This window comes from Littorina saxatilis, linkage group LG5, assembly GCF_037325665.1.
Source record: "Littorina saxatilis isolate snail1 linkage group LG5, US_GU_Lsax_2.0, whole genome shotgun sequence".
Classification (NCBI taxonomy): Eukaryota; Metazoa; Mollusca; class Gastropoda; order Littorinimorpha; family Littorinidae; genus Littorina; species Littorina saxatilis.
Window position 1 is genome coordinate 9,010,315 of NC_090249.1, and position 15,971 is coordinate 9,026,285.

Below are 15,971 nucleotides of genomic sequence, written 5' to 3' on the forward strand. Positions count from 1 at the left end.
GCACGTTGAAATACAGTGCAGCAGTCAACGCGTTGAAGACCATCAAACTTGTAGGAAAATAAGACACCGACTGAGTTTCGAGTGTCGAGTTAACATGTCTCACACAGACAACCTTGACAAAATCACGTGACTCACCTTGTCACGTTCCAAGTTCAGTTACCGTCAGTTTTGCCCTGACAGCAGAAATCACCCACGTGAAACCCTTGCAAAAAGAAATCCCCGTGTTCGGCTATGCTCGGTCAGCTAAAACCCAGCCGTTGACAGAAAGCACAGGCGCTTTCTATCGCAATTCGAGGAAGGCACCCCACAGAGTGACACTTTCTCGATCCATGTCGCTAAATCGTGACAAAAGTCATTAATTAATTTTTAAGCCACCAAGCTGAAATGCAATACCGAAGTCCGGCCTTCGTCGAAGATTGCTTGGCCAAAATTTCAATCAATTTGATTGAAAAATGAGGGTGTGACAGTGCCGCCTCAACTTTTACAAAAAGCCGGATATGACGTCATCAAAGATATTTATCGAAAAAATGAAAAAAACGTCCGGGGATATCATACCCAGGAACTCTATGTCAAATTTCATAAAGATCGGTTCAGTAGTTTACTCTGAATCGCTCTACACACACACACGCGCACACACACACACACACATACACACATACACCATGACCCTCGTCTCGATTCCCCCTCTATGTTAAAACATTTAGTCAAAACTTGACTAAATGTAAAAAGAAAAAAAGAAAAATAGATTTTTTTTTATTTTTTATTTTTATTTTTTTAAGAGCGAGGACGGAGTGCAGAAGAAAAAAGTGAGAGCTGACAGACGGCAATCCGCTTGTGTCCAGACAGAGAGAGAGTCTCAGGCTGATCGCAAACGAGCAAGTCAGCTGCATGCTCGGATGAAAATAATAAACTAAAATATGTTCTGGCCATGACGCGATTCGAACCCTGCACCTTCGCCTTTCCACGTGAGCGCTCTTACCGATTGAGCTATTGTGTAGCCTACTCTTCAAAATCAAGCCTGAGAGTATAAGACGCGCGTCCTAATGTGAAACCTTGTCGGGGTGTCAGTTAAGATGTTTAAAACGCAGACGTACGTGTTGACGTACACATTGAAAACGTCTTTGAAAACAACTGAAACGAATTAAAAATATATATTATCTGACTAGTGTACACACCCATGCTTTGTACAAGCACCCATACTTCGTGAATAAAGGTCTCAAGTCTCACTAGCACATTTCTTGGACGTCAAGTGTTACGTTGAGACGCGCATCTTCATTTTAAATCCTTTAAAAAAAAGTTCCCTGGCTGGGCGCGTAAAGGCGTGCAAAGCTAATATCTCAAGTTTGACCAAAGTTAGGAACCTAATTTTGTGCACACACCCTAGGTCCCACAATTTCAAGCTACTCACCAAGTTTGAGCTCAATTGACCCCAGAGATACAAGTCTAAACTGTCGTGGGACGAATGAGAATGAGAGCTTGTGGACGAATGAGAATGCGCGTGGTCATTTTGAATTACCTTGGCCAGTGCAAATACGGCGGCTGAACGTCAACAAATATTGACGCGAATCAAACATGAAATGGACTAATAAATCAATATCAATAAGACACGTACAGCATTCCGCAGCATTGTTTTTATAATGTTGTTTATTTCCATTTAAGTCGCAATTTTTAACAGGTGTTCTTAAAAAGTAATAAAGAAAACAGATTTATTTGTAGCCTACTGTCATTTTTCACACATGACATCAAAACGTCCCCATTTGTCGTTATCTTATTTCCAAGTTCATAGCGTAACGAACCTGCTCCATGTCTCGCTTTAAGTGCTCTTGCTCGTGTGTAAATGAATTCTTTTATTGAGAATTCCCTTAACGTACGATAAATGTTTCCTAGACCATCAAGTGATAGTGTCCACACGCAGATTGTAAAATCAGTCATGTATTTTGCCATAATGTTCTGAAATGTTTTTGTACGATGTGCTTACGCGCGCACGCGCGCGCGCGCGTGTGTGTGTGTGTGTGTGTGTGTGTGTGTGTGTGCACAGTGCCGGCAATATTTCAAGACAAGTCTCTGTGGGTACGATCGACAAAACCAGAACAGTCTACATCAGATGGTGAGAGTTGGGAGCAGGTTGAGAATGAAGACTTCATCAGCTTCACAGACGACAAGCGACGACGACGTCGACGGCGTCAAAGCACGTTGGATTTGCGTCATAACCCTTTCCACACAACCTTCTCCTCCCGCGTGGCGGCCCTGGCTGCCTTAGGTGACCACAAGCCCCCCCGCACAGGCCCCTCCTCGCCTTTCACTGGCGCCTACGTGCTGGAGGCAATGGTGATGGTGGACGTCAAGACCTACTCCAAGTTCAACTATGACCCACTCTTACTGGAGGATTACATCCTACACTTCTGGCAAGTGGTCAGTCTAGCTTTGTTTTTTCATCCTTTTCTTTCATTCTCTTCGTGAGTGAATGAGTGAGTGAGTGAGTGAGTGAGTGAGTGAGTGCGTGCGTGCGTGCGCGCGCGCGCGTAAGAGATAGCGTGTAGAAAGACAATCACAGATAGAAGTGACAGAGAGAGACACAGGAAAACAATTGTGAGACATCAGAAGAGAAAGGAGAGAAAGAAAAAGAAAAAGCAGGAATATAAGATTAAGATTGCGCTTATGTTTATGTCAAAGTTCATAACAACTATCGTATGTCATTTTGGATTCCGTTAAATGAACACAACGAAATATGCTGAACCGAGGAAACGAACCGACCTCAAAAGTGGCGAAGTGGCTTCTTATTCATCCTGTTCTATGACCACCACGACAGGTACTTTTGTTTTAATTCTCCGTATTAAATTAATTTATACTTTCACACACACACACACACACACACACACACACACACACACACACACACACACACACACACACACACCCATACCATACACACACACACACACACACACACACACACACACACACACACACACACACCAGGGTCGGAGCAGTTAAGCCAGAGGGGGGGGGGTTACAACCTGGGGTCCAGGGGTAGACCCCTTGTGGGGTACATGGGCAAGGCCCCGTTGGGGGGTCTGGGGGGCTTTTCCCCCCAGAGGCTGAAGAGGTTTAGCTATTTTATTAACAATTGATGGCTTATCCTTGATTTTAAACATGATCAACTGGTGTCATCAGCCACTCATTATTTCTTTTAAAGTTAGTATTATTTTTTTTATTGTTTTTTGATAGCCGGGGGGGGGGGGTCCGGAACCCCTGTAACCCCCCCCCCTAATCCGCCCCTGCACACACACACATATATATTAACCGATATATTAAACTGATATGGTTTTTACGTTTACAAGGCGACGATGTGAATTTGTGATGTAGATATGTGGCTGGTTATGTGTGAGAATGTAAATAATTGTGTGTGTGTGTATGTGGGTGTGTGTGTGTGCGAGGCTGACGCTAAGTACCGGCATGTCCGTATGAGAGGGCCTTAGGTACCGTGCATAGACCTTGGCTGCACTAGGTACCGCGCTAAGTACCTGCGATGTTAAAACCCATGTACATAATACTTTTGTGTGTTGTTTATGCTGTTTATATGTAGGCATGTTAGTTTGAACTACGATCCTTTATTTTCGTAAATAAGGCTCATCATTTTGTCAAGTAGTAGCGGTTTGAATTTCAAAGGTACTTAACGTATGAAATATACGTACAGAACCAACTTTTTACACACAACCTAAAAATTCTCACTGCAGATTTAAAAATAACAGCAATCGTTATCTTGTATTTCAAGCATCATTGACAGCAAATAACTGAGTAGAAACCTAGCCCTAATTGGGAGTAGTCGGGTGTTTTGACCAACGGTACTTAGTGCTTTCTGTACGGACATAGCGGTACTTAGTGCTTTCCGTACGGACATAGCGGTACTTAACGTCGCCTGCGGTTCCAAGGTTTTATTACACAGACATAGAGATGTTGGTGGCCATATTATTTCGACCTGTATATATCGGGACAGCACAATCAATTCAGACATCCATAGACAGACAGTTTGAACTATTTTTGTAAATAAGGCTCATCATTTTGTCAAGTAGTAGCGGTTTGAGATTCAAAGGTACTTAACGTATGGAATATACGTACAGAACCAACTTTTTACACACAACCTAAAAGTTCTCACTGCAGATTTGAAAATAACAGCAATCGTTCTCTTGTGTCTCAAGCATCATTGACAGTAAATAACTGAGTAGAAACAATCTTTTACAAAGAATGACCAATAGTGAAGTGAATAGTAAACATTATACAGGCCTAAAAACAAACTTTATTAGACATCTCTCTCTCTCTCTCTCTCTCTCTCTCTCTCTCTCTCTCTCTCTCTCTCTCTCTCTCTCTCTCTCTCTCTCTCTCGGTTGTATGTATATATTAGGCAGCATTGATGTGCTAGATTATTGATAGAGGAAAGCTTGGAACAAACCACTGTGTATTTTGCATACGTTTAAATATCATGTTTTCTATTTTTTTCCTGTGATTTATGTGTACCCCGGGCCCCATTGAAAGGGGTTGTAGGCCCATATTCAATTAAACTGTGTCAGTCTCTCTCTCTCTCTCTCTCTCTCTCTCTCTCTCTCTCTCTCTCTCTCTCTCTATCTCTCTCTCTCTCTCTCTTTTCCATAATATATTTATAGTATTCTCTCACTCCTTTATTTATTTATATGGGAGATTTATATAGCGCTTGACGTTCTCTAAGCGCTTTACATATTCTCTCTTTCTCTCCCTCTCTCTCTCTCTCTCTCTCTCTCTCTCTCTCTCTCTCTCTCTCTCTCTCTCTTTCGCTCTCTCTCATCTCTCTTTCTTTTATATCTCTCTCGCTCTCTCTCTCTCTATTACATAATATATATTTATAGTATTCTCTCCTCACTTTTTCCGTCTCAAGCTCACGTTCCCTCTTCCCCCCCCCCCCTACCTCTACCTCCCTTACCTCATAATAAGCGTGCGCGCGCAACGACAGTAAGAGAGAGAGGCACAGAGAGATAATATCGTATTCTAAATTTATTGATAGAGGAGAGAAATGTATTATAAGATAAGAGAGAGAGGTAGGAGGGGGGGGAGAAAGAGGGACCGTGAGAGATACAGAGAGCGTGAGGGGAGAAGGAATACTATTAGTATCACTATCAATAAATTATGAGAGAGAGAGAGAGAGAGAGAGAGAGAGAGAGAGAGAGAGAGAGAGAGAGAGAGAGAGAGAGAACAAGAACAAGAACAAGAACAAATCTTTAATTGTCTCAGGCCACAGCCCCTTACAATAGTGGTTAAAATAACAGCAATAGTATCTGCACAGTTATAAATTATAGTCAGGCATAAAATTCAACAAATACATTAAGACCCTGATGACATGTCACCGAACCTGATTTCTAAGGGTTCGTCTCTTCTGTAACATGAAGAACACAAATCTGCTGAAGCTGTTCATCAAATTATCCTCATTACTGCCACAGAAATACACAAGTTGTTGTTGCAGCGTCTTAGAGTTCGAGATTGTCAAATACTTTGCTCGAAGGTCTTGATAAAAGGGACATAAAAATACAACATGGTGTTCATCTTCTTTATCAGCTGTACAGAGAGGACAGTTTCTTGTCGTTTGGTTTGGTGCGTACCGAAACTTGTGAGCGTTGATTTCGGATACTCCTGCGCGGAAACGAGTAAGAGCAACTCTGTACTTAATATCTTCGATTAATTCAATGTATTTCTCTTTTTCCAAACATGTTTTGTAACAATTATAAATGTCGAAACGTTCACTGCATTCTAAACAGGAGAGAGAGAGAGAGAGAGAGAGAGAGAGAGAGAGAGAGAGAGAGAGAGAGAGAGAGAGAGAGAGAGAGAGAGAGAGAGAGAGAGAGAGAGAGAGAGAGAGAGAGAGAGAGAGAGAGAGAGAGAGAGAGAGAGAGAGAGAAAAAATTTCGTATTCTAAATTTATTGATAGAGGAAAGAGGGAAACAGAGAGAGGAGGGAAAGGGAGAGAAATCGAGATAGGGGGAAAGAGAGATATATATTTGTACTCTAAATTTATTATAAGATAAGAGAGAGGGAGGGGGGGGGGGGGAGAAAGAGGGACCGTGAGAGTTACAGAGAGTGTGAGGGGAGAACAGCGGTAACCTTCCACTACCTAGGGTTTCTTCCCAGCATGACTGTGAGGTCTTGACACGCACCATGCCAAAGACCAACAGAAGACAATTTTAATGATGAACTCGAACTGCCTGAATCTGTGTTGCCTTTCTCATTGCAACTCGGCTGCATGATCACATGCCTGTATTTGTCATGTAAATTCTTACAACCCCGGATACAAAAACAAAACCAGAAAATGACGCCACAGTTTAAACAACAAAAGCATGGCTTTAATTTAAAATAGCAGCATTAACACCTAAATGTTTGTTATAATGCAGTAAAGCTATTACATATCTGATTATTCTTATTCACCTATTTCGTCTCCTCTACCCATGTGCGTGTGTTGTATGTGCCTCTTGTTTTATGGACTGGGCAAAGGCTATCAGTGTGACTGACTTTTAGGGTTTAACGTCCTCTTAGACCAACTGGTCTATATTGGGACAGGTATTGGTAATACGTTGAAGTTATGGTGTGATACTTTGATTCGAACAAGCCCGCTGTGGCTGTCTTCTTCGACACACCAGCATTGGGTTTGTCTCGTCAAAGTATCGAAATACGATCATTATAATCGGAGACGAGAGATGATGCATGCGTGTCTTCGTGTTTTCCAAGCCCTGAGTCTTTCGCTGTGAACGTGGGATTTTTTCGTGCGCATGTGTTCACACGGGGGTGTTCGGACACCGAAGAGAGTCTGCACAAAGTTGACTCCGAGAAATAAATCTCTCGCCGAACGTGGGGATCGAACCCATGCTGATAGCGACCAACTGGCTACAAAGCCAGCGCGCTACCAACTGAGCTACCTCCCCGCCGCGCTATCAGTGTCAAGTTACCTGAAGGCAGAGGGGAAGTGTTTAACTAACCGTATCGAGTCAAGCACGCTATGTCGTGCATTCCGAACGCGTGTACTGGAGTGACTGACAGGGGCTAGTCTGGACTTGACTGCGCCTGAACTGATGCGTTGTTTCATCGAACACTGTATAGTGTCTATTGACAGTTAAAAAGAGAAGTACGCAAGTCCGAATTACAATAGAAAGGGCAAGATGAAGAAACACAAAAGCACGAGGCTCAAATAGGTGCTACCAAAATTAAACAGAAACGTCTCTGGCGAACGTTTTAAACAGTATAAGACAGTATAAGCATAATTAGTATGTATACAGAATGCTATACAGTCACGCAGTCCTTCTGTTTTACTGTCCGTACTCAGATAACGGATGTTTTAGAGTCAAATGAGCTGAATCTGTGCGTATGCCTTCAAAGATGGCTTCACACGATTGTAACTAAACCTTATATTCGTAGTCGTACTATTATCCCGCCAGGCACTCCTTTCAATACTTTTCTTCATATACCACCAATAGTATTATGCTTTTAGATATCGTTGTTAAATGATGTATTTTGATGCTGTTACCGCTGTCTGTCTCTGTCTTTAGATCTCTCCCTCTCTCTCCCTCTCTTTCTCCTCCTGTCTGTCTTTATTTATCTGTTTCCGCGTCGGTCTCTCCGTCTGTCCCTATCTCTGTCTGTCTCTATTTGTCTGGTTTAAGGCAAGCAATGATAAGTGTATAGCCTTATCTATACATATATAATTAATATATATCATAGATTATATAATGGTATGATACATGAAGATTGTATAGGGACTTCTGCTACACTTATGGTGTAAAACACATGGGATGAATCATGCTGTGTTGCTTGAAAGTACAGACTCGAACATCAAAGCATTTGGTGTCACTCGGTTCAAAATATTAAAATGTATGGTTCGTGCACGTCCAATTTAATTGTGATTAGGCTACACAGCCATAGTATATAGGTTGTGTATCTAACATGATGTAATCGGCGTACCGTTTCCGCACAGTCTTCGACTCGACGACTCCATAACCCCACATACACGTGAACATCAATAGATCTCCCAAACTTCTTTGAATATTTTAATCAAAATGTTTGTAGTACATACTCAGAAGACGACCCTTCAACTCTGTTGAAACAATTCAGGGTGTTTCTGCTAAAAATGTGTCTGTAAATCAAGTTCTTAGTTGAAGTTAAACAAAATGATCCTTACATAGCCCGTAAAAGCCCGCGAGGTAAAGGCAGACAAAAACAGTTGTGAGCGCAATCTATAATTGTAACCCGTTATGGCGTAGTTGGTATGTCAATGTTCGCCTGTGGTCTCCAAGGTTGCCGTGGGTTAAATCTCATGTTATTTTTTGTGTGTGAAATGTGACGCAGGGATCCCTTTGAACCCATTCCTCTTGTTTTTTGATTGTTGGTTAATCATCTTTTATAGTTCATGTTACAAACTTCTTTAATTTGGCAGGTGTTTTTATTTTTTAATTTTGTATTTATTTTTGGGGTCTTCTTTTACTTCATTCCAGGGGTGGGGTAATAAGCGGGCGGTTTAATGGTCCTTATGGTCCCTTTGTTTATTTTCGGAGGAGTGGGGGTGGGGGGTGGGGGGTGCCGCTGCTGTCTGCAGGTTATCTAACTCACTAGGCATGACTGTTTCGCTAAATGGAGCAGCAGCGTCAGTGGGGAACAGGGCACGAGACTGTAGAGTTATGGACCCTCGTGTACAATCAGTGAGAGCCATAGTGAAACACAATATTACACATTTATGAACAACACATATTAATTACTTCACGCCATTACCTCAGTTATTCCCATAGTAGCAGAAACATTTTTTGAACATTGTCAAATATACGTCAGGGCTAATAGTCTCGGGTGCTGTTTTACTTCACAGTTATTTTTCAAGGTTGTCAGTAATATCAGAATAAATATCACACACTTGAATGTTGTCCAAGAGCTTCAAGGCATAGTCACTGATGTCATTACTTCAGTTATTGTCAAGATTGTGGGTCATGAGAACTTAATTATAATATTAATAGTTTTATGATAATAATAAAATTAAACAGCAACAAAAAAATACGAAAAAAGTTATAAGTGTATAGTACTTGTCTTACATTATGATAGTCCTGATTTTGTGATAAATCGCCAATTTGCAAGTGCTCTACACAAGGCTAGATGTTATTAAAGGTCAAGGAGGTCAAATATCACGAAAAGGCGAAGCAACCAGCATCGGTGGCTGGCAGAGGAACCTCCCTCCGATTGGGCCACCAGAAGTAGAGGTGAAAGGAGAGGCTGGTGCAGCGGGGTGCCCGAGCCTCAGAAGGATAATTGGCGATGCAGCAAGGCCATTGATATCAGCGTGAACTTGTTATCAGCCGATGCCGTTATCGGGTTACAGCCGTAGCCCTTTCGCCGTGGCTTCGCGAGCTAGCACTGTAAGTCAGATGCTGACCACCGGTTCGCGGTGCCACAGGACCATGTTTTCAGCGTTCCTTTTCGTGTTGGGATCAAGTTACCGTGCCCTGGCCAAGAACGCTAGCATTGAAGAAGGGAGAGAAAAGTTCTACCTCCCCATCTTCGGTTTATGTAACCGACTAGGGCTCCTTGCATTAGGAAGTATTCGGATTCTAAATGTTTATTATTATTATCACTAGCAATACTCGTGCTCCTCACGGGATGTAACAAATGTTTTATGATTTTCATTAATCACTGATTGTGTGGATATTAAAGTGTCTATGCGAATCCATCCCAGATCAATTGCTATTATTGTTGCAATGGTCGACTTATCTTGTCTGAATCATGACTGATTTATTATTGTATTCATAGCTTCAAAGCGACGGTGATTGGAGTAGATTAGCTCCCCTGATCAGCGAAGCCTTATTTAACTATCAGTCATATGATAACCACACATATGATGGTAAAAACCCTTATAACTTTGGAACCAGCCAACCATTTTTTTTTAAATGAAATTAAACATGAAGACGCAGGCCATTAGTCCCTTCATGAATTCAAAAGAGAAAAAAATCAACTCGATTTTCTGCGAAAAACATTTCGCTGTGATTTTGTAATTTGTAACTGCTATTTTGTAGACCCTTCCTCGGAGTATGTAATAAAAAAAGGTTTCATTGAAATATTCCCAGAACTTTGGGAGATATGGATGTTTATGCATTGGAGAATTGGAGAATCAAACACTAAAACCCTTATAACTTTGGAACCAGCCAACCATGTTTTATGAAATTGAACATGAAGACGCAGCACATTAGTCCCTTCAACTTAAAAAAAATTAACTCGAATTTCTGAAACATTTCTCGCTGTGACTTGGTATTTTGTACTGCTATTTTGTAGACCCTTCCTCAGAGTATGTAATGAAAAAAGTTTCATTGAAATATTCCCAGAACTTTGGGAGATATGGCTGATTATGTATTTTGACCATCGGGCCCCGTAATGACCTTGACCTTTGACATATCCAATATAAATGTTGCACACAATAGGCTATCGTGTGTCTACATCTACCTACCTATATTGTGACATACATACATGCATACTTACGGAATGGAACAATCGCAAACGTTCCCGCTGGATGACGAATTAAATTATAAAAAACGTATCAGTAAAATAAAATAACAATGAACAGCACACATTCCCTGAAAAGTAATGTAGCGTAGGGGAAAGGGAGAAAAAAATGTGACACCGCGTGGATTCGAACGTACGTGATTAGAACATGATGAAGCAAGAGTGTCCTAACCAACTGGCCTACAAATAATTTGCAAAAGTTTCAGGGAAAAATACAGCTATGACATTACAAAAACCATAGGCAATGGATGTTCCCGTGTTTGCCATTCCAATAAGTAACAACGATAACAACTTGATAGGTTTGAGAGTAAACTTGATTTGACATGATACTGTGTTGTCTAAAGTGTTTATTGGATTCTCGGGCAATTTTATCCCGGACGGCTGCATGTCGAGTTTCAGGGGTGCCGAAGGGCTTCCGGCGGTAGGTAAAAATATTTAATGTTCAAATAAACCCACTTAATTAAAAAATAAACACATTAGACTCAGCCAGTCCTGATCGAGGTGGCCTCCACTATGCCCATGCAAAAGGAATAACGTGAAAGTTGCCCAGTACCACAGAAATTAGCAATTTCGTGTGACTGAGGCTACCAGTACCTGTATTAATATATGAATTATAATTGGCAACGGTAAGCGATTTCACACAGATTAGCGCGGGACAAATATTGACAGAATTTTTTTTTTATCATAACTGCAATGTTCTTCTCCCCCCCCCCAAAAAAAAAACCAACAACAACGCAACACCTCCTCCCTCCCCAACCCCTAAGAAGAACAGGTCCGACAAACCCCTGCGTCACACAGTAAGCTTTTTTTTTTTAAATTGGTTTAAGCGTGTTTTTATTAATTTCTTGTATACATGTTATATACAGTAACAACATTAAGAACGTTAACAAGCAGACTGCTTATGGACACGTTCCAAAACTAATTATCAATACACATTCTGATAACAAGACATGGCGAACAAGTGATAACTTTAACCTTTTTCTTTCAAAATATTTCATAATATTTTATACAAATAAAGAGAGGGAGAGAGAGAGAGAGAGAGAGAGAGAGAGAGAGAGAGAGAGAGAGAGAGAGAGAGAGAGAGAGAGAGAGAGAGAGAGAGAGAGAGAATGCTTTGCTACATCTATTGCTGTCACTGTTAATATACTATCAGCCGAAGCGATCAGTTGACATAACGTAATCTTGTACAGCAGAAAATATTTTCATATTCAAAGATATAGTTAAATCAGTATTGCCAAACAAAAGTGTTTTGCAATCCAGAGCATACGTTGGTAGACTATTGAATAAAATGGTTCTATGTTCGTTAAATTTTGGACAATGATTAACGACGCCAATGGAATTCAATCTCCTGCTTCGGACACTTTCGTTTTGTCACGTTAGGAGAGCAATTTACCAACTTATCTATTTTGCGTCTTGACAGTTCACGTGAGTGATATTTTAGTGACTTTTGTGACATATAGACTGACCGGAACAAACGCAAACGTCCACCCTCTGGGTGACGAACAACAACACATTTGCATTCAAACGAAGTAGTTTGTTGATCATAGTGCAATTATCCCGTTTGACTTGTGTCTGTTCTCAATATGACTAACATATATATGTACTCATTTCTCCCAAATGGGTAAAGCTATTGAAACTCACTTTGGCTATGAGCTCGAGGTCCATGGGAATAAACGCTCATAATTATGTCCTGCAGATTGATGACCCTGGTGTCACTCAAAATTATCCCGCCAGGAAATGCTATTTCGTATACATGTACTCAATTGTCTAACCGGCACGGTTGGCCTAGTGGTAAGGCGTCCGGTTGGCCTAGTGGTAAGGCGCCTAGTGGTGGGTTCGAACCCCGGCCGGGTCATACCTAAGACTTTAAAATTGGCAATCTAGTGGCTGCTCCGCCTGGCGTCTGGCATTATGGGGTTAGTGCTAGGACTGGTTGGTCCGGTGTCAGAATAATGTGACTGGGTGAGACATGAAGCCTGTGCTGCGACTTGTGTCTTGTGTGTGGCGCACGTTATATGTCAAAGCAGCACCGCCCTGATATGGCCCTTCGTGGTCGGCAGGGCGTTAAGCAAACAAACAAACAAACAAACTCAATTGTCTCCAGTAAGGACACAGTTATTTTCTCCGAATTTAAGGCCCCAGTTTGTGGTGATTGACATTGATTTGCTCTGTAGTTTGATGATCCTAGTGCCAACATTATCCCGTCAGGCATTGTTTAAATGTTTTCGTTTGCACCCACTTTTCTCCAAAACTGATAAAACTGTTGACACCACTATTAGGAAGCATGCTCATCGGAGTCGATGCCGAGAAGCTCTGAACTTTGGTGACCCTAGGTACCATATTATCCGGCCATGAAGGGTTTTAATATACTGCTGACCATACACCCGTTAGGGTCCATATGTTCTATCAGCCCCAGATACTTTACTTGATTTTTGCTTTCGGCCCAGCGGACTCTTTTGAGCCATATCAGGACCAATCAGCCCGAGACGAAGACTTTAAATAATAAAACAACAACCACAGCACGATATGATAAACGGAAAGTATTAGGATCATTATGGTCACTTGTTAATTATTATTTTGTTACCCCTTTATCACATGCCGGCTATTGATACATGCCATATCATTATTGTTGTTATCAAAACGAATACGTTGTGTGTGTGTGTATTGTTAGGAAAACTCCAATCTTTTAGATTAGTTAACAATGTATCAAGAAAAATCACATATTTGAGCGAGTTTCTAGGTGACCCTCTTCGTGATTAGGGACCTAATGTACATCCTATTTGATCTTCCATGAATGGGTTCGGTTGATATTTGAATTTTCTGTAAAAGGGGTCGCTCAGATAATCGTCAAAATGTAACTGACAAGTCCAGTGGCTAACGAAGGAAAGCACCGATCACCATCAAGACTAAATCACTACCAGATGTCAGTAGGAATGTTGGTAACTGATCCACTGACCGCTATCATATGTTACTACTCGCGTACATTCCGTAGAGTACCTAGAGACCAATCTAGAGCATAATTGTATTTCATTCCCTCTGCTAGAACTGACTGGGCTTGCTGATATAAGCAAGCGTTAGTTTGTAACACATTCCCTGGCCCGTCCCAAGAGAATATGAAAGATATATATGCTACACGGAAGCGTTGTATAGACCGAAACAGTTCAAAATAATGATACTGGATTCAGACTTCAAAATTATTGTTTTCATATTAGGCCTACGAACAATAACTTACATGTTAAGAGAAATAATACATGTATCGAGAGATATTGCTTTTATTCTAGGCTACATCTCTTATGGAGGCATCTTACACACTCTCTCTCTCTTTCTTCACCCTCCCATCTCTCTCTCTCCTTCTCTTCCCCTCTATCTCTCTAATATTGACAACACCCCTCATATGATCACTCAACCTCTCCCCATCGCCCTCTGTCTCTCACCTTCTTACACACACTCTCTCTTTTCCCAACTCTCCTCTCTCTCCATCTCTCTCTCTCTTCAATAATGACACCCCCCATATATCACTCTACTTATCTTCCACTCTCGAATCTCCAAACATTCGGTTAAACGTGATTAACTGGTATCGTACCCCTATGACAGATAATATTCCCTATTCTCTGCATTCTCTGCTTGCTGTAATGCTCTTTTTTTTCAAGCCACATTTCACGTCAACCAACTTTCATCAAGACGTTATTTAAAGCGTCATTGTAGAAATGACATTCGGAAATATTAGGGGAATCCCTGTCATAACATTTTTTTCTATTTGTTTCCCATCAGGCATTTTTTGTTTTAATCACAAGTAATATAATACAGACACACAAAGAGAGACACCTATAGTGACAGCCGCTCTATCATGCTAGGACTGGTGTCAGTATACTGTGACTATACGAGGATGTCAATCAATCAATCAATATGAGGCTTATATCGCGCGTATTCCGTGGGTACAGCTCTAAGCGCAGGGATTTATTTATTTTAATTTTATTTTATGCAATTTATATCGCGCAGGGATTTATTTATGCCGTGTGAGATGGAATTTATTTTACACAATACATCACGCATTCACATCGGCCAGCAGATCGCAGCCATTTCGGCGCATATCCTACTTTTCACGGCCTATTATTCCAAGTCACACGGGTATTTTGGTGGAAATTTGTATCTATGCCTATTCAATTTTGCCAGGACAGACCCTTTTGTCAATCGTGGGATCTTTAACGTGCACACCCCAGTGTAGTGTACACGAAGGGACCTCGGTTTTTCGTCTCATCCGAAAGACTAGCACTTGAACCCACCACCTAGGTTAGGAAAGGGTGGAGAAAATTGCTAACGCCCTGACCCAGGGTCGAACTCGCAACCTCTTTGCCTAGTCAGTCTACGGAAAATGGCACCATAACCAAGGATTTATTGCTAAAGAATTTCTGTTTTCAGATTCATGTTCTGCTATGTTTGTAGTATGTCTGGTCAAAAATCGAGAAAAATATAATTAGTTTTAAAAAAGTTATCAAGTGTGTTTGTCAGTGTGTATTTTGTCACAAAGCGATTCTACGTTTTTTACATTGTCTGAACTGTTTTGACACCACGAACATCAAATATAACATGCAAGTCACAGTTTATGATTACAATATAAAAAAAATGTCTAAGATATTAAAAATCAAAAGGTCAAGGTCATTGGGTCATGAGGTCAAATTTGTTGTTTATGCGTGAAGTGAAGGCTGTGTAATCATTTTCAGCAGCATAACGAATATTTTTTTTATACACGCACTAAACACACACACACACACACACACACACACACACACACACACACACACACACACACACACACACACACACACACACACACACACACACACACAGACGGGAAATTCCAAAGTAATTGGTACACAAGGTCATATTTATTGTTTTCAACTAAAAGTAGAATACTGTACTCATTTTAAACCAAACATCATCTTTGTGAAGGTTGTGTTCTACAAAAACATAAGTATTCCTGTACAGGAGAATGTAAGCGCACTCAAGCAACATGTAAAAAGGCCACAAAGTTTGCAGTGTAAACTAAGAAAAGTAAGATGAATGATGTCAGGAAGTCGCTGGATAGTCTACCGCGTGACAAGGGAGCAGGGTATACAAAAGCAAACCATTCAAACACAAGCAATGAAACAACAAACGTAAACAAGGCAATTGATTAGATAAAGCATCACATAATCAAATAATCGACAACATTTTAAATTCAAAGCACATAACTCCAACATCATTACACAAACATTGCACAACATTCATAAACATTATTGACCAATAATGTATTCACAGCGTTAGTCATGCATTGGTCGACTGCAGACTGCAGAATTGAGCATCAAAGCAGTCATAAAACACTCAATGAATGCATTCACTGAATACAAATATCTGTGAACACATTCCGTAATCAGAAAAAAATC

General features: G+C 40.9%; 1 protein-coding gene across 1 annotated transcript in view; it reads left to right on the forward strand.

Annotated features, from left to right (window-relative positions):
• The first annotated feature begins 2,049 nt into the window (after positions 1 to 2,049).
• LOC138965993 (A disintegrin and metalloproteinase with thrombospondin motifs like) overlaps positions 2,050 to 15,971 on the forward strand; it is a 104,316-nt gene continuing 90,394 nt past the window's right edge. Inside the window, exon 1 of the mRNA XM_070338076.1 lies at positions 2,050 to 2,412. Within this exon, the coding sequence (XP_070194177.1) occupies positions 2,326 to 2,412 (87 nt within the window). The 5' untranslated portion in view covers positions 2,050 to 2,325. The remainder of the gene's footprint in view (positions 2,413 to 15,971) is intronic.